The 24217-nt window shown below is 47.1% G+C and overlaps 1 protein-coding gene across 3 annotated transcripts in view; it reads right to left on the reverse strand.

Annotated features, from left to right (window-relative positions):
• Positions 1-24217, reverse strand: part of ALS2CL (ALS2 C-terminal like) — an 87925-nt gene that overhangs the window by 13627 nt on the left and 50081 nt on the right. For all 3 annotated transcript variants that reach the window (XM_060280995.1, XM_060280996.1, XM_060280997.1), the window contains exons 11-21: positions 23000-23065; positions 20954-21052; positions 19547-19708; positions 17668-17779; positions 13227-13304; positions 11470-11597; positions 9610-9783; positions 8268-8355; positions 4809-4966; positions 3162-3224; positions 1790-1963 (exon numbers count right to left, since the gene is read on the reverse strand). In XM_060280995.1, coding sequence (XP_060136978.1) covers positions 1790-1963; positions 3162-3224; positions 4809-4966; positions 8268-8355; positions 9610-9783; positions 11470-11597; positions 13227-13304; positions 17668-17779; positions 19547-19708; positions 20954-21052; positions 23000-23065 — 1302 coding nt within the window. The remainder of the gene's footprint in view (positions 1-1789; positions 1964-3161; positions 3225-4808; positions 4967-8267; positions 8356-9609; positions 9784-11469; positions 11598-13226; positions 13305-17667; positions 17780-19546; positions 19709-20953; positions 21053-22999; positions 23066-24217) is intronic.

The raw sequence follows: 24217 nt of genomic DNA on the forward strand, positions 1-24217 counted from the left end.
GGTGTACTTCCTCCCTGTCAGATTCGGATTCGTCGGTGAGGTCTTCGTGGTAGACCCTCGGTTGGGATGGCGGGGCCGGTCGTGCCTCTTGCGTTGACCTCTCGGCGGCTTCGGTTGCCAGGGCTTCCTCCAGAGCAATCTGGAACGTGAGGTCTTTTTTGGCGTAGAGGCGTCGTTGCAACATCTCGTCCCTCAGGCCACCGACGAGGCGGTCACGAAGCATGTTCTCCAACTCTGAGAAGTTGCATAACCGGGCGGCTTGGCGGAGGGAGGTCACAAACCCAGTTATGGTTTCCCCCGGGGCTTGCCGCTTTGCGTAGAAGGCATTTCGGCAAGCTACCACCGAGGGCTGTGGTGAAAAGTGCTCCTTCAGCCGTTCCATTATTGTTTTGTAAGAGACGGTAGCGACATCTCTAGGTGCAAGGAGAGCCCGGGCGATTTCAAACGTCTCCTCTCCACAGACGCTGAAGAATGTCGCCCTCTTCATGGCATCGTTGGTGACTTCTTTCGCTTGCAGGAGGAAGTTGAAACGGGCGGCGTACCCTTCCCAGTCTCCTGATGCTGGTTTGAATGGCAAGAAGCTGCTGTCGGTTGCCATTCTGGGTTCCTTGGGTCCTGGAGCTGAAGCCTGGATGCACGGTGCGATGCAGCGGTGCAGCAGGTGGCGGTGCTGCGGTGCAGTGCGTGGTGGCGGTCAGCTCAGCAGGATCCCACCTTCGTCGCCAGTGAAATATACTCGGAGTCGAGAGTGAATTTCATGCTCTTTATTCAGCTCATATTCATCAAGGAGAAGAAGAGAAGACGAATCGCTCTTTTCCCAAAACCATCTGCTTATATACATTATTTACACAATGGGCCTTGCGTGATTGGCTACTTCAGGGCTACACCTGTGGGCCAATTATATTGTGGATTGACTTCTGCCTGCAGCCTGATTGGCTGCTCCTACAGGCCAATCAGGTAGCAGATTCACTTCTGCCAGCCGCCTGATTGGCTGCTCCAGCAGGCCAATCAGGTTGCGGATTCACTTCCACCTGGAGTTGGATTGGGTAGCTCCCGCTGATTCTGAATCCTATTGTTCTAGGATTCAGCTCAGTACATAACAGATGTGATTCTTAAGTAGCAGTCAAGTACAACATTCCTTGTTTCCTAGAGTGGATATGCAGGAGAATGTTTGGTCCAGCCAGTCGAAAACTTCCTGTTTCCTCCTGGCTGGGACATACTTCCAATGCATGTGACTAGAGGTGGGCGTGACCTTACCTGTCCAGGTAACAAGGCATGCTGCCACACTCTCTCTTTGAATTCCTCTGTCGTTGGAGTAGCTTTTTAGCTAGAAATGCTCTGTGACTGTGAGGAACCCAGATCAGCTATTGATTGATTGTGTGACTGTAGTACATTGTTAATGCTTTCATTTTATGGATCAATGGTATTGTTAGATAGTAGAATCCATGTTAAATTGCTCTTTTAGGGTTTGTTTTTAGAAGTCTGAAACAGATTGATTCCTTTTGCATTACTTTCTATGGCAAAGCGCGCCTTGGTTTTAGAACGCTTTGGTTTTGGAACAGACTTCTGGAATGGATTAAGTTTGAGAAGCAAGGCACCACTGTAATAAATAATAATAATAATAATAATAATAATAATAATAATAATATGTGTGTGGGCAATACTGAGCTAGACTGACTGACCAAACATATGATGGGAAAGGGCTTTAGCTCAATGGGAGAACATCTGCTTTGCATGCAGGAGATAGAAGGGGAGGGAGAGAATCTCTGCAGCATCCGCAACCACTCACTTTTGGACCTCCAGGAATTCAAGCAGCTTAACATCAGGAAACAGGCTCAGATCCACAATCCCTTGGCAATACAGGTCATCCTCTTTCTGGTGGTAAAGCATGTAGAGCATCGAGAGCTCAGGGTAGAAACACGGCAGGATGAGGGGCAGCACGAGGGCAGGTCCGTTGAGGTCACTGAGGCAGAGGAAGCGGAAACGGAAGTTTGTACAAAGGGCTGCAACAGAAGCAGCAGGCGGCCTGCTCTTCGCAGAGGACCTTGCGTTCGACGCTTGCTTTTCGCAAACCGGCCTTGGGAGACGGAGCAGCATAAAAAATATTTTTTTTATTTTTAAAAAATGCAGAGTTCCTATTTTGTAAAATTTAGACACCTCTTGATTAAAAACAAAACCTCAAATCAGTTTAATAATATTGCGTTCTAATCAAGTAGCCGGGTAAGTATGGAGTCAACCGTTGAGGTTCGTGGGAGAGGGTCTTTTCCTGTAGGATCATAGGGGCAGGGACCTGTTTTTGATCAGAATCCCCTGTTGCTAAGCACACCGTGGGGGTTGATGGAGCTCTAGAAGGAAACTGAAGTAGAATCTAATTGCAACTAAATAAATAGGTTGCAGTGCACTTTAAAATAGGACTAGGATGGAACCCATGATGCTGATAATTAATTGGGGCGGGGGCGGGGAGGCAGGGATTATGCCCATATTATAAGGGTTGTGGGTCAATGGTAGAGGACCCTCAATGGCATCTCCAAGTAGGGCTGGGAACATCCCCTGTCTGAAAACCCTGGCGAGCTGCTTTCAACCATTGTAGACAGGGCCGTTCCTAGGCCCTGGCTGGGTGGCGCAAGGCGCCTGGCCATCAGGGGCACCGAACGCTGGTGTCTGCCTCCGCGCGCCTCTGCTGTTGAGCGGCTTCAGGCAGCTCTCCGGAGGCGCGCGGGGAGCACAAGCCTGGGGCCACTTCTGCCGCGCCTCTGTCTCAGCTGTTGAGCGGCTTCAGGCCGCTCTCCAGAGGCGCATGGGGAGCGCTGGCCTGGGGCCGCCTGAACAGCTGAGAGGCGTGGTGCGGCACCCCCAGGCTCGCGCTCCCCGCGCACCTCCGGAACTTCGCGCAGGGAGCAGGAGCCTGGGGCCTCCTCCTCCGCGCCTCTCAGTTTTTGAGCGGCTTCAGGCCGTTCTCCAGAGGCGCGCAGCTCCCCCCCGCGCCCCTCCTGCCCGCCTCACTCACAGGGGGCACCGGAGGGATCTTGGCACCAGGGTGCCAGATATGGTTAAGACGGCCCTGATTGTAGACAATGTTGAACTAGCTGGACCAAGGATCTGAGTCGGTGCAAAGCAGCGTCCTGTATTCAAGAAGCAAGAAAACCATTCCGTGCCACTACCTCTCCTCCATGCCTTCGGTAGACGGTTGACCTTTGACCTCCAACGCAAGACGCAGCAAGCCCCTGAATGGCAAAATCAGCAAATAAAAGGAAATTAAGGGCCGCTTAAAATCAGCTCACAGCCAACCTCCACATGAGTGACTCAAAACTGAGGGTGTACGGCGAGAGAAGAGAGAATTCGTTCTGCTGGCTCTGTGGAATTCGGCAAAGTTGGGGAATGGCAGAGATTCTTCCCCAAAAGGCAGGTTTTGGAACAACCGGGTCCAGAAGCATTTGACAGAATTGGCTAGGAGGTACGCTTCACGGCTCAACACCAGACCTCAGGCTCACAAATGCTAGTGGTAGCAAAGGTGAAAAACCATCCAGGTGTTGAGAACATAAAAGGAGCCTGCTGGATCAGGCCAGTGGCCCATCTAGCCTGGCATCCTGGTCTCACAGCAGCCAACCTATTATGGGAAACTCACAAAAGGTAAAGAACCCCTGGACCTCCAGTCAAAGGCGACTATGGGGCTGCGGCGCTCATCTCGCTTTCAGGCTGAGGGAGCCAGCGTTTGTCCACAGACAATTTCCGGGTCATGTGTCCAGCAGGACTAAACCGCTTCTGGAGCAACGGAAACCTGAGCGCACAGAAATGCCGTTTACCTTCCCGCCGCAGCGGTTCCTATTTATCTACTTACACTGGTGTGCTTTCAAATTGCTAGGTTGGCAGGAGGTGGGACAGAGCAACGGGAGCTCACTCCATTGCGGGGATTTGAACTGCTGACTTTCCGATCGGCAAGCCCAAGAGGCTCTGTGGTTTAGACCACAGCGCCACCCGCGTCCCACAAACAGGATCTGAGCACAAGAACCCTTTCCCCTCTTAAGGTTTCCAGCAAGCATTGCTGATTCCAACTGCGGAGGCAGAGCAGAGCCATCCTAGCTAGTCTTACCTTCCAAGTCCCGGACTGCAGAATCCGGGACCGGCAGCCGTGTGACACCGAAAGTTGCGTCGACGTAACTTCCGGTGTCGTTTTGCCCTTCTATGGGCACCAAAAATGGCCTCTGCCGGCTTCAAAAGTCGCTTCTACGCATGCCAGGAAGTGCGTCAACGCAACTTCCGGTGTCGCTCTGCCCATCTATGGGCACCAAAAATGGCCGCCGCCGACACCAGAAGTCGCGTCTATGCACTTCCGGACATGCGTAGATGCAACTTTTTAAGCCGGCGGCGGCCATTTTTGGTGTCCATAGAAGGGCAAATCAGAAAGAAAAAAAATGGCCACCGGCAGGAGAAAATAACGGAGAAAAACGGGAGACGAAGTGATACGGTGGACCACCGGGAAAAGGTAAGTAAAAACAGGGGTTTCCCGGGGAAAACAGGGTACTTGGCAGCTATGTAGCTAGTAGCCATCGATAGTCCTCTCCTCCACGGAGGACTATGACTCCAGTCCTCCCTGGCCATTGGCTAGGCTGGCTGGGGCAGATGGGAAGGGTAGTTCACAAGATGTCATGGACTGGTTGGATGCAGAGGGATGGTGAGAGGAACCAGCCGGGGAACCACCAAGAGAAGAAGGATCAGAGCCCAGGGAGTGGTGGTGGGACAAAGATTGAGTTTCTCGGAGCAAAAACGACCATCCCAGAGGGGCGCCGCAGCAGCGTGCTAATACGTACTGGTAGAATTCCCAAATCTTCTTTGCGTAATGCTTGACCTCCTCTTGCGCCATGCTGAGAAGGTGCTTGTTTGCTCCAATCCCAGAGTAGCTGGCCTGGAACGCCAAAGTCAGAGCCTTCAGGAATTTCCCCAGGGGGTGCAGAGAAGAGTGCAGCGCCTGCGAAAGCGACGGGAAAACAGAGCCTCTTCAGATTCAAGGCCAGACTCAGCTATTGGGAATTGATTTACAATGAAATGAAAATGACCGCTCCACACATCAATGGGGGGCGCCTTTGGCATGGACGCGCGCAGGCCCCTGGCCCCCAAAGGCAAGTTCCTGGTAGTTCGGGGGCTGGCATCACCTTCCCAGGTAGGATGCCAGGGGTCTCCGCCTACCCAAGCCCAGCGTCCAATCCTGCCTGGGGAGGTGTTGCCAGGGGATGGCCAGGCAAGGGGAGGGACTGTCCGGCTCACACAAGAGAATTGGAATCTTACCTCCAAGCCCCAGTTGGTTCCAGAGCTTCTCCCACCCTCCACACCCTTCATTCATGTTCTTTTGCAGGTTAACCTTTTCTCTACAGGTTCACAGGCGCTGCTACGTCAAGGCCGCTGTTGAAGGGTCGGAAAGGAATTTCCCTGCATTGGCAGGTTTCGCCTTTCCCGTAGCAATACGTCACAACTTTGGGGGTTTCAGGCCTTGGGCAGAATTCTTTGGCGATTTTCCTAGAGGGAGGGGCGTGAGGCGGAGACCTCACCCCCTTTGCGGCAACAAGAGCGGGGTATTGGGGGAAGCCTTGACCATGCCAATAGGCGTCATCACTTCCCCCTTCCAGCGGTGGCGCACAGGGGGCAGGCTCTCTCTGCTTGAACATATGCTCTCCAGAGCCAGCCCCAACCCCCATACATGTGGATAACCCCGAAGTCTCCCAGAACCCTGGCTGGGGACTGGGAAGGATAACGCCCAATGCCTGAGCCAAGGTCTCCCTACATCTGAATCTCAATAAAGTTGTGGCCAATTTGAATCCCCATAGCACGTTGTTATGCGTCCTTATTCCGCTCAGCGGGTCGCCGGGAGGTTGGGAGGACTCCGCCTGTCCACGCAAAGATGTTTAAGACAACATATGTTTTAAAAAATTGGAAGCCTTTTTATTAGGTATTATAGCAGGGGCCCCAAACTAAGGCCCGGGGTCTGGATGCAGCCCAATCGCCTTCTAAATCCGGCCTGCGGACAGTCCAGGAATCAGCGTGTTTTTCCATGAGTAGAATGTGTCCTTTTATTTAAAAGGGTTATTTGTGGGGCATAGGAATTGCTTCATATTTTTCCCCAAAATATAGTCTGGCCCCCCACAAGGTCTGAGGGACAGTGGACCGGCCCCCTGCTGAAAAAGTTTGCTGACCCCTGTATTATAGGACAGGATTTTCCAAAAGACTGGAAGAAGTTATTCATGCACACTACAGCAGTGGCTAGGATCTTGTTAGCCCCAAAATGGAAAGATGAAAAGACACTGAGGATATAAGAGTGGCAAGCAAAATTTATGGACTATGCCGAAATGGCGAAGCTTATGGGAAAACTTACAGATAAGGACAATAGAGACTTAAGATTGGTAACCATTTATGTTGTACATACAAACATTTGGTAAAGAAGTGGACTCACGAGCAGGGTTCGAGCAAACACTTACAATTAAGAAAACAAGTGTAAAAATTAAGGAGTAATAACGGGGAAAATAACAAAGTGTAAGATGTAATTTGGAAAGATTTGGTATAAAAATGTTAAGAATATAAGAAACTCAAGGTAAAATAAAATAAGCAGAAGAAGCAAATATTTAAAGAACCAGAAGATGAAGTTGAGGGAAGTCAAGGGGTTATTCAGATTAATATATTTCTTCTTCAGTTGATGGCGATTATGTTGAATATAAAAGTGTGAAACCAATTAAAAAGAAAGATAGATTCAAGGCAAGACTCCAGAGCTGTGCTGCAACTGTGTTAAGACTACATCCAAAGAAACACAAGAAAACCGATTGGCATTTTGTTCCGATTCAGCAGTAAAGAGCGGGTTTTCCCGGGGGAAGCAGTGGGACAAAACACAAAAGAAATCATGAGACAAACGGAAGTTTGTGGGTGAGGCCTCATTCTCAGCCTAACCAACCTCGCAGGGTTGTTGTGGGGGTTAAATGAGGATGGGGTGGACCACGCAAGCCACACTGAACACCATGAAGAAAACCATGTGTTTATTTATAAATGCAATAAACAAACAAACAAACATCAGAGAAGGGGAATACAGAGCTGAGAAACAGCCACTGGGGTGAAGGGCAAAGACTCACAAAGCAGAGTGCAATAAAACTGCCCTTTTCTTCAATCACAGAGTTGGAAATGCAGCTGTTTCTTATGGGGATCACACTTGCAACCTTGGCGTCAGGGCTGTCTTTACCCGGGGGTGCAGGGCACCCAGGCGCTGAATTCTGGGGTGGCGCCAGGTACCCCCCCCCACTGAAGCCGCCTAAGCATATTGTATTGAGCTGCTATGCGGCAGTGGGGTCAGCGGAGAGACAGACAGAAAGAGGACGTGTCTATCTAGCGACGGGAGTGCGCACAGGCTCCGGAAGAAGAACTCGTATATGCGCGCTCACAAGGGCCCTCCCAGGTCCTCTAGAAATAAGGTTGCTCCCACAATGAAAGGCTAGCTGAGATGGCTCTCCCACGCATGCCCACAATGCCCGCCCAATTCATCTTTCAGACACCTCCGTAAGCGCATACAGTACACATGGAGTCTTTGCACCACCTCCCAATGTGTTCTTTGTCTTCTTTAGAAAAGCCGGTTTAAAACAAAACACACACACACACACACACACAAAAAAAAAACACTCCTTTTGGAGCCACGCAGGTGTGAGTGCTATTTATCAAATGATAATAGTGACATTAAAAAGGTAAAGGACCCCTGGCAGTTAAGTCCAGTCGCGAACGACTCTGGGGGTTGCGGCGCTCATCTCGCTTTACTGGCCGAGGGAGCCGGCGTTTGTCCGCAGGCAGTTTTTCCGGGTCATGTGGCCAGCAGGACTAAGCCGCTTCTGGCGAACCAGAGCAGTGCATGGAAACGCCGTTTACCTTCCCACCAGAGTGGTACCTATTTATTTACTTGCATTTGATGTGCTTTTGAACTGCTAGGTGGGCAGGAGCAGGGACAGAGCAACGGGAGCTCACCCCGTCACGGGGATTCGAACCGCCGACCTTCTGATCAGCAAGCCCAAGAGGCTCAGTGGTTTAACCCACAGCACCACCCGCATCCCCAAAAGTGACATAAGGCAAAGTGAAAGTTAATTTGGGGCGCTGGGCGGATCTTTGCACCCTGGCGGTGTATAGGCTAAAGACAAGCCTGCTTGGCATTATCAGGATCACATCTAACCACCCTAGCTATTACGTAAACAGTAGCTCCAGCAAAGCTGGAACAGCAGAGAAACCTCGGGGAGTGTGGAACAAGTTACCTGGTGAAGGTATTCTTGCAGGTCCTCCTCCTGGTGTTCAATTAGTTCTTCAAGGTAGTCCACTTTCCTGGGAGTCTCTTCAGTCCCTCTGAGAGGACAAAGATTAACAGAGTGCAGTAGTCCATCCATCACCATCAAAACGTCTCCTGACATGATTTGCCTCCAGTTTATTATTATTATTATTATTATTATTATTATTATTATTATTATTATTATTATTTGGTTTTCCAGATTAAAGTTTTACAGCCACATATCCAACATACAACATAAAAAACAAGATTCCAAGGAATCTCCTGGACATCCCTCCTCAGCAGAAGTTTTATCATTAAGATAGCTTGCTAGGTTATCCTTAACCAATCGATTATTTTGGTTTATTTGGATTATTTTTGTGCAATGCACTGCTTTGCTGCTGTTAACAATCAGCTGTAAATCAGTATTTGTGACTTCAAAATCGAGTAGCTCAGAGTATGCAGAAATGGCAAAAGTTACCGGAAGAATAATAAATACAGAAGAGAGACTTTTAAATTTGGAATGGGGAAGATTTAAGGACTGTTTGAAGAACCATTGGCAAACAGCTTAAAACACTAGCAGGATTGAATTAAAAAACGAGCCAGGAAACAATTTTAATTGAGTATATAGGATAAACAACAATGGATTTAAATTGGATATGCAGTGATAAAAGATATAACATGAGCAACCACAGAAAAAGGTGTGTGTGGGTGTGTGTGTGGGTGGGTGGGTGGGTGTCATTATTAATGTTTGGTAATTTAAATTGGATGAGTAAATTTGTACTGTTTATAAATGATAAAATGAGAAATAAAATAAATAAGAATCTAGTAGCCTAAAGAGGAATTTGCTGGAAAGGCAAATTAGGTATAATAATAATAATAATAATAATAATAATAATAATAATAATAATTTATACCCCACCCATTTATACTGGCTGCCCTAAAGAGAGCTGCCCTCAGATGTCTTTTAAAAGTCAGAGAGTTGTTTATTTCCTTGACATCTGATAGGAGGGCGTTCCACAGGGTGGGCGCCACCACCAAGAAGGCCTTCTGCCTGGTTCCCTGTAACTTGGCTTCTTGCAGGGAGGGAACCAGCAGAAGATCCTTGGAGCTGGACCTTAGTGTCTGGGCTGAACGATGGGGGTGGAGACGCTCCTTCAGATATACTGGACCGAGGCCATTTAGGGCTTTCAAGGTCAGCACCAACACTCTGAATTGTGCTCAGAAAGGTACTGGGAGCCAATGCAGGTCTTTCAGGACTGGGCTTATATGGTCTTGGCTCCCTTTTAAAATGTGACCCGAATTCAGGTTTCGCCCCAACCCCTTCTCCTCACCTGTGGCAGAAGAGGTACTCCTGGGACTTCCGCAGCTCTTTGCTCGTCTGAACGTGGAAGCCCATGAAAGCCTCCTCTGTTTCCCCTTGACCCCCTGAGTGGATGAACTCCAGGAAGGGGCTGTAGAGGCCTTCCCATCTTTTCTCTACCGGGAATACTTCCTGACCCAGCTGGCTGGACAAGGAGAGAAAGGTTCCTCAGGGCAAGAGCCATAGAATCAGGGTTGTAGGGTCGAAAGGGACACCCGGGGTCATCTAGTCCAACCCCCTGCAATGCATTCAAATTCACACAAACCCCTACCTTCCCATCCCTTGGTGGCTGCAGAGTAACGGAGGCAGCATCCCTGTGTCAATGAGCCAAGAGAGGAAGCGTGGTGCAGTGGTTAGAGCAGCTTCTCTCAAACGTTCTTGAGCTACAAGACCCATCATCCCTGACCACTGGCCAAGCTGGCTGGGGGGGGGATGATAGGAGTTGTAGTCCAACGGCATCGAAGATTGAGAAAGGCTGGATTAGGGACCTGGGAGACCTGGGTTCGAATCTCCACTCCTGCCATCTGAAGCTCACCAGGCAACCTTGGGCCAGTCACTGCTTTCTCCCTGTCTACCTCTCAGGGTTGCTGTTATCATGGGGATTAAGTGAGGAGGGAAAGGGCTGTGTGTGCCACTTTTAGGCTCCTTGGGGGGGAGGGGGGATGTAAAGGCAAGAAATAAATTAAATTAAGAAGAGCACAGATCAAATTGCCACAAATGATCCTTCACCTCAGGCAACGCTTCTCCATTCCTACATTCCTTGTCTTCTTTTAATTATATTTATTCCTCGCCTTTCCTCCAAAGAGCTCAAGGTGGCAGCACAGACTCTAAATGTGTTTGTATCATGGTAAAATAGTAACGAAATAATCGTAATAACCATGGTTCCCACTTGCCTCCATTTTCACCCTCACAGAACAACCCTGTGAGGGAGGTTAGGCTAAGAGGGGATGGCTGGCCCAAGATTCGCCACCGATTAGCTGCGGTTCCTGCATGGAAGGGGGTTGGACTGGATGACCTTTGGGGATCCCTCCTGACTCAACAAGCCTATGAAATGCAGGCAGAAAGTTGCCCCTGCTTTAGGCCAAAGCCTGAAGCCCCCCCCCCCGGACCCCTCAGTTTCATTTGGGGGAGCAGTGGTACTTAAGAGGTTAACCAAGCTCTCTTTTTATTATTCTATCTATCTATCTATCTATCTATCTATCTATCTATCTAGTTTTTTATTAAATTTTCTGTTTTACAATTTAGAGTATTCATTTAAACAACCTTATAATATCAATGACTTCCCTTCCTCCCTTTCCATGGTTCATTTGCTGTGCATAAATCGCTGCAGATTTTACATAAACAAAACCATTCTATATTCCATTATTACTTACATCAAAACTTATTTACACTGTTGAATTTATCTTAAAGCTCCCTACATTTTCAAGCGTACACAATTCCCTCCCCCCCATATATTCAATAAACATTTTCCAATCTTCTCCAAACGTATGTTCTCCTTGTTATTCTATATGTAAAATCTCCAAGCTGCGCTTATTCCGTGAGCTTAAGTTGCCATTCTTTTTTGGTTGGGACCTCACTCGTTTTCCATTTTGGGACTCGGGCCGCAGTAGTGGCATACATAAATATCCCTTTCCTGACACCTGGGAATTTCCATCTGAATTATCCCCACCCCACCCCCCACCCCAAAGGACTTTTTGGGGAAAGGTGCTTTTAAACATTATTTTCACTTCATTATAAATTATTTCCCAATATTCTTTTACCCTGTTACGAGTCTACCACATATGAAAGAACGTTCTTTCAGAGGTAGACCACAGTGTCGACTCCCACTTACAGTTTCTCTGTGGTGTCATCCTGCTGGTCGCCGGATGTGTCCAGGACTCCTTGAGTTTGCAGCCCGTGGGTCGATTTGCTGCTGAACGTGGCCTCCAGAGTGAATCCGTTTGGGAAGGTCAGCTTGCCCTAAAAATCATCCCCAAAAGCCTGGGTTAAATTTTCATTCATTCGTTCGAAACCATTCGTACCCTGGATTGTATAGTGGCAGCAGAATTTCGGGGAGCCTTGCATCATTGACAGTCGGGTTAACCAACTGATAGCATTTCCTCTGGCAAATTGAGATTTCTGCTTTGCAGGGGGGATGGGAAAGCCTTATCTAACTCATCCCTATCGGGCCACGGTACACACAAGTCCTAATATTCATCAATGCCCCCACTGTTCTCCAGGCAGTATTCAGTGGTACCTCTGCTTGCAGACACAATCCATTCTGGGGTGCCGTTTGCACCCCAAAAAGTCTGCAACCAGAGCGGCGCTTCTGCTCACGTGCAAAGCGCGATAGAGCGCTTCTGCACATGCGTGAAGTGCGCAGAATGCCTTTGTGCGTGCCTGCGCAGCGAAACCCGGAAGTTAACACTTCTGGGTTTGCCGAGTTCACAAGTTGCAAAGACGCAACATGAAGCGGACGCAACATGAGGTATGACTGTAAGTCCAAGAGCAGGGGGTCAGCAAACTTTTTCAGCAGGGGGCTGGTGCACTGTCCCTCAGACCTTGCGGGGGGCCGGACTATATTTGGGGGAGGGGGAACGAACAAATTCCTATGCCCCACAAATAACCCAGAGATGCCTTTTAAAGAAAAGGACACATTCTACTCATGTAAAAACACGCTGACTCCCGGACTGTCCGCGGGTCGGATTGAGAAGGCGATTGGGCTGGATCCAGCCCCCGGGGCCTTAGTTTGCCTACCCATCTCCAAGAGCAACACAGTTCCTCCTATGAAGCTTACATACTCAAAGGAAGTGACACAGCACTAAAGGAGAAAAGGGTTGAGGAGGGAAAAGGAAAAAGAAGCAAACACAAAGTTCTTGATGTTACAAGGTTCTCATGATGACCAGAGAGCAATGCCGGATTAGCGTACAAGCTAAACATGCTATAGCTTAGGGCCCCACTCTCTTGGGGGCCCCCCAAAAATTAAATAAAAAAACAACTGGATGTACATTTCCGAAATATAAGATACAAAGCAAATAAAACGGCTTGAGATAACGATTAGGTCCATAAATTACCATATAGCATATATTCAGCACAAAAAGCAGTGACAATTTGTTGTTGACAAAGGACAGCTGGACATAGAAAGGGTCCCATTATCTTCAGTAGCTCAGGGCCTCATCAAACCAGGACCAGGAACCAGGCAGAGGGCCTTCTTGGTAGTGGCACCCGCCCTGTGGAACCCCCTCCCACCAGATGTCAAAGAGATAAACAACTACCAGACTTTTAGAAGACATCTGAAGGCAGCCCTGTTTGGGCGAAGCTTTTAATGTTTAATAAATTATTGCATTTTAATATTTCTGTTAGAAGCCGCCCAGAGTGGCTGGGGAAACCCAGCCAGATGGGCGGGGTATAAAAAAGTTGTTGTTGTTGTTGTTGTTGTTGTTGTTGTTGTTGTTGTTAACCTAAATACGGCCAGAGAGCAGGGCGGCATCTTCAAAGCATGGCTTTAGGAATATATTCCAAACAACAAACTCTTTCCCGACCCAAATGTGGTCATTCAAGCTCAGTTCGCAGCTTTTAAACCCAGAGCAATCGAAGCCCACAACTCACTTTGCCGACGAAAGTCAAGTCTCTGGTGAAGTTTCCCACAAAGATTGAGTCGTCTTCCAGGAGGAGGGTCCCAGATCCCTGCAGATCGTAGGAGAGAGGGGGAGGTAAATTAGCAAAACATGCCTCATAACTGTGGAAGGTGGAATTATGAAACCCATTTGACATTGTGCAAACTCAAATGACTTTCCCACTGGTTTTATTCTGAATTTGCTCATCACGATCCCACCCTGGATTACAGGAACTCTTGAGTTCTTCTGCCTCTGCAAGCGTTTATTTGCACTCATATGGGCTAGAAAGTTTTCTTCCCTTTTAAAAATAAAAAGTAGTAAGAAAAGTTAGGTTCTGCTGGTTCAAATTTCTCCTAGGTCCTTGCCTCTCAGCCTCCATCCCTCCCGCCTGCACTATGATACTGGACCGCCTTGCAAGGATGTTTGTAAGACTTGCTTTGGCACAGCACTCGAGTAAACTGGCAAAAATCCAAATCAAATAAGTATAGGAAATGTAAAGAGAAAGAAGGTTCTTTTTATCATATGCGGTGGTCTTGTAGTAAGGTTAAAGCTTGCTGGGAAATGATATATAGAATAGAATCATAGAGTTGGAAGAGACCACAAGGGCCATCCAGTCCAACCCCCTGCCAAGCAGGAAACACCATCAAAGCATTCCTGACAGATGGCTGTCAAGCCTCTGCTTAAAGCCCTCCAAAGAAGGAGACTCCTTGGTAGCAAATTCCACTGCCGAACAGCTCTTACTGTCAGGAAGTTCTTCCTAAAGTTTAGGTGGAATCTTCTTTCATGTAGTTTGAATCCATTCAGGGGCGTAGCCAGGATCAAAACTAGGGGGGGGGGCAAGCCATGGTCGTTCAGGGGAGGGGCCAAGGCACGGAAGGGGAGGGGCCGTGAAGTGGGCGGGGCTAAAGGGCCAGCGGGCCTGATGACATCGTGGCAGTGGCAGCAGCGGCCAACTTGTGCTTCTGGGGCTGGCAGCGTTGGCGGCTACCCTGCTTGGCTGGAGAGGACGGGAGGGTCGGGCAGGCGAGAGGGGGTGGCAGGGCGGGTGAGGGCGAGGCAAGACACGGCCGCAGCCACGACGGCTCCGAGGCGTTGCTGCATATCAGCATAATATTTCAACCATGGTTCAAGCCCCACCTTAGGAAAAAAAAACTGCATTGCAGGGGGTTGGACTAGATGACCCTTGTGGTCCCTTCCGACTACAATTCTATGATTCTATTGATATATTACCATAGCATATGCATCATTCTGCTTTCTTGAATTGTCCTACTCCTAGGCATAGCATCCAACTCCTAGAGGCCTAGGTGCCCCCCCCCAAATTACTGGTAAATACCGTATTTGAAAGAGTCATCCCCCCATGTTGATGGGCTTTCTATGTGGGGCTTATCTGCCCCCCTGTGTTTTATTAAGGATGGAAGAGGGAGGGAAGGAAGGAAGGAATAGAGAGAGAGATAACTCATATTTGTGGGTGTCTCTGGATGACGCTGTGATGCTGGAACTCTGCAGCAAGAGGACAGGAGGGTCGGGCAGGCGAGAGGGGGTGGAAGGGCGGGCGAGGGCGGGGCAAGGCATGGCCGCAGCCATGATGGTTCCGAGGCGTTGCTGCATATCAGCATAATATTTCAACCATGGTTCAAGCCCCACCTTAGGAAAAAAAATTCTGCATTGCAGCGGGTTGGACTAGATGACCCTTGTGGTCCCTTCCGACTACAATTCTACGATTCTATTGATATATTACCATACCATATGCATCGTTCAGCTTTCTTGAATTGTCCTACTCCTAGGCATAGCAGCCAACTCCTAGAGGCCTAGGTGCCTCCCGCCCCCCAATTACTGGTAAATACCGTATTTGAAAGAGTCATCCCCCCATGTTGATGGGCTTTCTATGTGGGGCTTATCTGCCCCCCCCGTATTTTATTAAGGATGGAAGAGGGAGGGAAGGAAGGAAGAAATAGAGAGAGGGATAACTCATATTTGTGGGTGCCTCTGGGTGACGCTGTGATGCTGGAACTCTGCATGTACAGGAGCCTTGTAAGCAGCTTTCTCTCTGCTTGATTTACAGCAGGCACGTCCAACAGGTAGATTGTGATCTACCAGTAGATCACTGGATGTCTGTGGTAGATCACTGGTAGGTCACTGGCACCCCTAAAAAAAGCTCACCCAAAATTTTCCTCCTCCCTCAAAAAAGTTGAACTATGACCTGAAGCCCTAAACAAAAATGGGCCTCCCTCCCTCCTAAAAGAAGCTCAACAAGTTTGACCTAAACCCCAAAAAAGGGCTTTCCTTCCTTTAAAAAAAACTCAACAGCTTTGACCTGAACCCCCCAAAAGGGGGTAGATCACCCCCAGTTTTAAACTCTGAGTAGATCAGAGTCTCTTGGGAGGTGGCCACCCCTGATTTACAGTATACAGATGCAGGAGGAGGGGCAGACTGGAACACCAATGCTTTTTATAAACATCACTGTCAAAGCTACAGCCTCCCCCCTTTCTTATTCACTTCTTTTTAGCCTTGCAGAGCCACCTTAGTCAAATTGAATCCTCTGAGTGTGCACCCTCATTAAATCGCCAATAGAACTCTTAATGCTCCTGAATGCTCATTAACAACTCCCACTTAAGAACAATAGGGTGAAATGGTCAGCTATCGAATCTTGCCTGGGGATATATGCTCCATTGTCTTAACTGCTTAACTACTGGTAGCCACTTTGCTTTATTTATTTGATGTGTTTTTGTTACTGCTGTGTCCCCCCCCCCCCGCAAGCGGAGACTTAGCTGCTCTTGCTAAAGCAAAGCCCTTTCCACTTCAGTTTTTGGAGGGGAAAAGTGCTGGTTATGGTCTGTAAAATACATTAATTTTTTTGCTTCTGGGGGGGGCAGCTGCCCCCTCCTGCCCCCCCTGCCTACGCCCATGAATCCATTGCTCCGTGTCCGCTTCTCTGGAGCAGCAGAAAACAACATTTCTCCCTCCTCTATATGACATCCTTTTATATATTTGAACATAGCTATCATATCACCCCTTAACCTTCTCTTCTCCAGGCTAAACATACCCAGCTCCCTAAGCCGTTCCTCATAAGGCATCGTTTCCAGGCCTTTGACCATTTTGGTTGCCCTCTTCTGGACACGTTCCAGCTTGTCAGTATCCTTCTTGAACTGTGGTGCCCAGAACTGGACACAGTACTCCAGGTGAGGTCTGACCAGAGCAGAATACAGTGGTACTATTACTTCCCTAGATCTAGATGCTATACTCCTATTGATGCAGCCCAGAATTGCATTGGCTTTTTTAGCTGCTGTATCACACTGTTGACTCATGTCAAGTTTGTGGTCTGCCAAGACTCCTGGATCCTTTTCACATTTACTGCTCTCAAGCCAGGTGTCACCCATCCTGCATTCGTGCCTTTCATTTTTTTTGCCCAAGTGTAGTACTTTACATTTCTCCTTGTTCAAATTAATCTTGTTTGCTTTGGCCCAGTTGTCTAATCTGTTAAGGTCATTTTGAAGTATGATCCTGTCCTCTGGGGTATTAGCCACCCCTCCCAATTTGGTGTCATATAATGAATTGAAAAATATGTTTACAATAACATTTGTAAAAAAACAACAACAACCAAAAACCCAGAAGCTTTTCTTTTGGGAATTATAGGGACAGAACTACCCAAACTGTATAGAAAATTATTTATGTATGCGACTACAGCGGCAAGAATGTTACTCGCCCAAAAATGGAAAGAAGAAGTCCCAGCAGAAGAAGAACGGATACAAAATCTCATGGAATATGCAGAAATGGCAAAACTTACCAGAAAAAGAAGAAATCAAGATAACAAACTTTTTTATATATAAAAGAATGGAAATGGTTTACTGAATATTTACAAATAAACCGGAAACGGATAAGAACATTGGCAGGATTCTTGTAATAACCTGCAGTTTTATAAAAAGCGTATATATTTAAAGTAGATGAATATATGAGCAAATTAAGTTAATTTGGATATGCAGAAACTACCGTGTTTCTCATATTATAAGACATGTCTTATATTCATTTTTTCCTCAAAAAAACACACTATGGCTTATTTTCAAGGGATGTCTTATTTTTTTCCTCCTCCTCCTGCCGCGGCCGGCATTGCTGCTGCACCTATCACTATGTCTTATTTTCGGGGTATGGCTTATATTCCTTGAATGCTTAAAAATCCTGCTATGGCTTATTTTATGGGTATGTCTTAAAATATGAGAAACAGGGTATGAAAAATAAATTTAAGGAACCGCAGAAAGAGGGGGAATGAAGTCAAGTTTTGAAATGTCAAAATGACTGTAAAATTATTAAAAATGTATAAAATCAAAAATCATAAACAAAATTTTTAATATATATATTTTTAAAAGAAATCGCTTGATGAAGGTTACCTGACAAACATGCATAAGAGTTCAAACATTTTATTTCACAATGATCCTTACCACCATTTTATCCATGTGGAAAGTTCTCTGGTAGCAGACGCCTGACTGCATGACCACAAGCCCCGGTCCATGTCTCTGGTCTTCCTGCCACATCCCAATGTACCTCTCCCCTCTGAAATATAACGAGAGAGAGGAATCACAGAATTGTAGAGTTGGAAGGGGCCCCCAAGGCTCATCTAGTCTGCCCCTGCCAGCATATCAGGATGAAAGCTGGATAAATCATTCCAAGCAGATTCTCTTTCTGCAAATCTCATTACAGTGGTACCTTCGTTCCCAAACTTAATCCGTTCTGGAAGTCTGTTCCAAAACCAAAGCGTTCTAAAAGGTGCGCTTTCCCATAGAAAGTACAGTCATACCTCGGTTTAAGTACGCCTCGGTTTGAGTACTTTCAGTTTAAGTACTCCGCGGACCTGTCTGGGACGGATTAATCCACTTTCCATTACTTTCAATGGGAAAGTTTGCTTCAGATTAAGTACGCTTCAGTTTAAGTACAGTGGAACCTCGGTTTATGAACACCTCGGTTTACGAATTTTCGGTTTACGAACGCTGCGGACCCATCTGGAACGGATTAATTCACTTTCCATTACTTTCAATGGGAAAGTTCGCTTCAGTTTATGAACAGACTTCCGGAACCAATTACACCCATGCTTCGGGTTAAGTACGCTTCAGGTTGAGTACTCCGCGGACCCATCTGGAACGGATTAATCCACTTTCCATTACTTTCAATGGGAAAGTTCGCTTCAGGTTAAGTACACTTCAGTTTAAGTACTCCGCGGACTGTCTGGAACAGATTAATCCACTTTCCATTACTTTCAATGGGAAAGTTCACTTCAGGTTAAGTACGCTTCAGTTTAAGTACTCCGCGGACCGTCTGGAACAGATTAATCCACTTTCCATTACTTTCAATGGGAAAGTTCGCTTCAGGTTAAGTATGCTTCAGGTTAAGTACAGTACAGACTTCCGGAACCAGTTGTGTTTGTAAACCGAGGTACCACTGTAATGCAAAAGGGATCAATCCATTCCAGACTTTTAAAAACAACCCCTAAAACAGCAATTTAACATGAATTTTACTATCTAACGAGACCATTGATCCATAAAATGAAAGCAATAATCAATGTACTGTACTATAAAATAAATAAGACAGTATGTAGATGATTTTAAAAAAAAATTACGTGCACTGATGATAGTCATTGTTTGGATTGGGGGGGGGTGTTATCCATTTCTGCAGCCACACAATCAATCAATCAATCAATCAGTAGCTGAACTGGGTTCCACACAGTCACAAAAACAAGCCACAAAAACGAAGTCACAAGCCACAGTCACAAAAATGAAGACACAAGCCCCAGTGACAAGTCGGTCCCATAAAACGAAGAACAAGTCACAGTAAAAAAAAAAAATGAAAAAAGGCACACACACAAAAACGCAAAAATAAAATGAAATGCAAAAATGAAAGCTCCAAATATCACCTCGGTGTTGCGTGGGTGCTTGGGACTCAGCAGCCGACAGACTCAACAGGAAGCCTCTGATTAGCAGCCGGTGTGTGTGTGTGCTCAATTTAAAAACGGAACACACTCAACAGAAAGCGAAACATGTTTAGCTTCCAAGGCAGACCCTCCAGATGTTTGGGACTACAACTCCCATGATCCTTAGCTATCAGGACCAGTGGTCAGGGATGATGGGAATTGTAGTCCCAAACATCTGGAGGGTCGGAGTTTGCCTATGCCTGTTCCAAGGCAAAGTTCACAAACCGGAACACCTACTTCTGGGTTTGCAGCATTCTGTTTCCAAATTGTTCATAAACTAAGCTGTTCTAAAACCAAGGTACCACTGTACATCAGGTGGCTTAAAGAAAAACGCTCCAAACTTATGGGTGATTTACCTCTCTTTGTCGTCCCAGACGCCATAGCCTTGTTTCTTGTCATTTTCCCAGTGCCCTGAGTACTTGAATGGCTGCTCAGCGTCCGAAGGGTTCTCCAAGATGCCAAACCCTTGGCGTACGTTGTCCTTGAAATACCCTTTGTAGACCATCTCGTCGCCATACCTGGGAAAAATGCACGCAACATCTTATTTTGGAGGCTATTTTTGCAACTCTTGCACTTTGGAACTCCCCGCCAATTGATTCTAGGCAGGCCCTAGAGTTCCGGTGCCTGCTAAAAGCTTAAGCAAGCCTACCCAGGCATTTAAACGTGACATGGATTTTAATGCGTAAATATCAATTCATAGTGTGTATTTTTTAAACTGCTGGTTTTATTTTGAAAAAATGGGGAGTCAACTCGTTCTTAACATTTGGTTCCACTGGTAACTTTCACGTATAGTTTATATAACCTGCTTAGGGATTGTGGTGATTATGCAGTATGGGTTGGAGGAAGGAGGGGCAGGATACATATTGGGGGGGGGGTTCACAGGGATGACCCACAGCAATGCGTGGCCGGGCCAGCTAGTGCAGTATAAAATCATGGAATTGTAAAGTTGGAAAGGGACCCAAGGGTCATCTAGTCCCACCCCGGCAATGCCTGGTAAACAGGGCCAGCGCGCTAATAAAGGCAAACTAGGCCACTGCCTAGAGTGCCGAAATTGAGGGGCGCTGTGCTGGCCGGCCAGCCCGCCGCCCGCAGGGCTGTCCCTAGGCTCGGGCTGGGGGGCGCCAGGGCACCTGGCGAACAGGGGCACTGTGGGGAGGAGGATGCGGGAGGCAATCCTCCTCTGAGGCCGCCACCGCTGTGCGAGCCTTCTGGAGGCTGGCCTGGGCGGCAGACACTGTCTCCGTGCCGCTGCCGGTTCTTTCCTGCTCTCGGCCGCTTCTGGCCGCTTCCTCCCGCTCGGCCCAGAGGCACCCGCAGCTTCTGATTGGCTGCAGAAGCACCTCTGGGCCGAGCGGGAAGCGGGCGAGAGCAGGAAAGAAGCGGCGCCGGCAGCAGCACGGAGACAGTGTCTGCCGCCCAGGCCAGCCTCCAGAAGGCGCGCACAGCAATCAGAAGCTGCTGGCACCTCTGGGCCGAGCGGGAGGAAGCAGCGCCAGCAGCGGCACAGAGACAGCGTCCGCTGCCCAGGCCAGCAACATGGGCTCTGTGCCCCTTTTCATCCCTCCTGCCATTCACACTGGGGGGGGGGGCGCCAGAAGGTGACCTCGCCTAGGGCGCCAAAACCCCTAGCACCGGCCCTGCTGGTAAATATGAAATGTAGGGGGGGGAAGACCCATAACTTAGCCTCCCTACAAACAGCCAATCCACTTGCAGGTGTGAGCATGGAGGAGGTGGAAACAACCTCTTTCGCAAGGCTTACTCACTCGCAAATACCATAACCGCTCATCTTGCCTTCTCTCCAGTGACACTTGTAGCAGTCATAGCGGTCCTCAGAGGCGCGAGGGATGAGGCAGATGCCAAACCTGCAGCCAGGAACAAGATGATCATAGAACCACAGAACTGTACAGCCAGAAGGGACCCCCAAGGCTCATCTAGTCTAACCCCCCTACAATGCAGGAATGACCAGCTCAAGAATCCCTGAGATATTTCCATGCCACCTCTATTTTAAAACCTCCAAGGAAGGAGAGTCCACCACATTTCAAAGGAGACCGTTCCACCCTGGTGTTTACTTGGTATCAGGGTGGATTAAAAAATCAATGATTTTTAAAATTTAAATTGGATTTTTTTTTTTTTTTAAAAAAAATTAAATCGGATTTTTAAAATAAAAGGCTTTCAGAGGAAAAATCTTTCTAAAGATTGCTTAAAAAACAACAACATTATAGTCCAAAGGCTATTAATCAGGAAATAAGGATTTGTTTTAAGTTTTTCATGTGTGCTAAAACTCAGTCTAAGTTTTTTTAAAAATCATTTAACTACATCAGTTAACAAACATGGATAAATGTGCTAGAATGTTGATGTTTTAGTTAAATAAATTGTTTAAATTGTTATTAAGGAAATGATTGTTTTCCTCCTTCCAATAAAGTACAGCAAAGTTCTCCAAATATAAACAATAACTTCATAATTGTGTGTCTATGTATTTCCGATAGTATAACCAAATCAGTAATTTTTGATATCACTGTAAAAACTACTCTGGAAATTTATTCTTCCAAAAACGAAGCCTTCATCTGGTTGTAAATATTAAGAGGATGCCAACAAGGTTGAACCTTTCTGTAAAAAAGTGCTTGAAATCAAGTCTTACTGACTAGTGATTTAAATCAATTTGATTTAAATCAAATCCACCCTGGTTGGAATCTCCTTTCATGTAACTTGAAGCCATTGGTTGGAGTCCTACCCTCCACAGCAGAAGAAAACAAGCTTGCTCCATCCTCTATGTGAGACAGCCCTTTAGATCAGGCATCCCCAAACTGTGGCCCTCCAGATGTTTTGGCCTACAACTCCCATGATCCCTAGCTAACAGGACCATTGGTGAGGGATGATGGGAATTGTAGTCCAAAACATCTGGAGGGCTGAAGTTTGGGGATCATACCTGCGAAGTTGCTGTCAGAAAAATAAGGGGCCGGGCTGGAAGTAGCAGACCGGAAGTAACGCTGCCGCCATTTTGGAACTGGGCGGAGCATGCTCAGAAGTGACTTTTGATGCTGCTTTGCCCAGTTCCAAAATGGCCACCGCGCCAGAAGTCGCACTGCAGCCATTTTGGAACTGGGCAGAGCAGCATCAAAAGTCGCTTCTGAGCATGCTCCACCCAGTTCCAAAATGGCCGCCGCGCCAGAATAAACCGGGGGGAAACAAAAAAATCGTTTTTTCAGCTAGGAACAGCTGGAAAAACGGGGATTTCCCGGGGAATGCGGGAGACTTGGCAGCAATGTTGGGGATGCCTGCTTTAGATAATTGAAGATTACAATCATATCCCACCCCCAACCTCTCCTTTCCAGGGCAAGCGTACCATATACACCCTCAACTGTTCTGCTTGGTCTCCAGACCCTTGATCATCATGGTTGCCCTCCTCTGCACACCTTCCAGCTTGTCAACATCCTTCTTAAATTGTGCTTCCCAGAACTGGACACAGGGCTCCAGGTGGGGTCCGATCGAGGCAGAATAGAGCAGTACCATTTATACACCTTCAAGAAGGACAGTGGTACCTCGGGTTAAGTATTTAATTGGTGTCAGGGCACCCCGAAAAGTACTTAATCCGAGCGGCGATAGCGCGTGTTGCTGAAGCACCGATAGAGCGCTTCTGTGCATGCGCGCACTGCGGAACCCGGACATAAACACTTCCAGGTCCATGGAGTACTTAAACTGAAAGTACTCAAACTGAGGCGTACTTAACCCGAGGTATGATTGTACAATTCAGAGTGAACCGAGGCTCTTTCCCCTGCACACCTGACAGGTGAGCCTGGGAGCATCCTTACCCATGTTCCAGGCCTTCCTGGAAATCCCCGACATAATTCCGACCATCTGGCCACGTCAGTGTCCCCCTGCAAAGCAGATAAACCCATTACGGCTCCCACCGGCACCGCAGCGCATGACAACTAAGCCAGGTCCATTTTCTAATTGTCCTTTTTTTTAAAAAACAAACTGCAATAGCAGCTGGTCTGGCCCAGAGGCTGACATCTGAAGGGCCATTCATGCTAAACAGAACTCAGATCCTCTCTCCTCTAAGGGCAGGATCTGTTGCCCCAGAGATTCATTGGGTAGGCAAACTAAGGCCCAGGGGACAGATCCGGCCCAATTGCCTTCTAAATCCGGCCCATGGACGGTCCGGAAATCGGAGTGTTTTTACATTTTATTTATTTATTTAAATATATTTTTATTGGTTTTATAGCGAATACAAAAAGGAAAAAGATACAAAATATAAAAAGACAAAGAAAAGAAAAGGAAAAAAAGGAAAAAACCATTTCTTTTACAATATCCAATATAATTCTTAATCTGTTGACTTCCTCCGTCCCCCCCTTCCACGCTTCTATTCATAACTAATACAGCACTCTCTACTTCTTAAATCTTATCTTTTTCTAAAATACTCATTATCACTGTAAACCACACATTCCCAATATTTCAGTATATCATTATAATCTTAAAATCTTAATATTTATTTTACATTTAAACTTATTCCCTTCTTATTATATCTAATTGCTTCTTCAACCTCTTTGTACTTCCACTTCCCTTATTGTCTATTTTTAATCTTATAGTTCTTTTCCAGATACGTTTTATTTATTTTTATTTATAAAATGTATTTATTTATAAGGCATATCTGGGTTATCTGTGGGGCCTGCCTGGTGTTTTCACATGAGTAGAATGTGAGCTTTTATTTAAAATGCATCTCTGGGTTATTTGTGGGGCATAGGAATTCGTTCATTTTCTTCTTCTTCAGAAGATAGTCCGCCGCCCCCCACAAGGTCTGAGGGACAGTGGACCGGCCCCCTGCTGAAAAAGTTTGCTGACCCCTGGCCCCAGAGCACCTGGCAACAGCAAAAAGCAACATCAACAAATACCCCACAACTCTACAAGGGATGCAGGGATCAAAGCAAAGCATTCACCTTTTGCTTGCCACCGGCTACAAATAACTCGGGACTCACAGCGGTGGAAGGAGCTGTTCCAGAGAAAATTGAATTTGATTCACTGCAAATTTG

The sequence above is a fragment of the Zootoca vivipara genome, chromosome 12, assembly GCF_963506605.1.
Source record: "Zootoca vivipara chromosome 12, rZooViv1.1, whole genome shotgun sequence".
Taxonomy (NCBI): domain Eukaryota; kingdom Metazoa; phylum Chordata; class Lepidosauria; order Squamata; family Lacertidae; genus Zootoca; species Zootoca vivipara.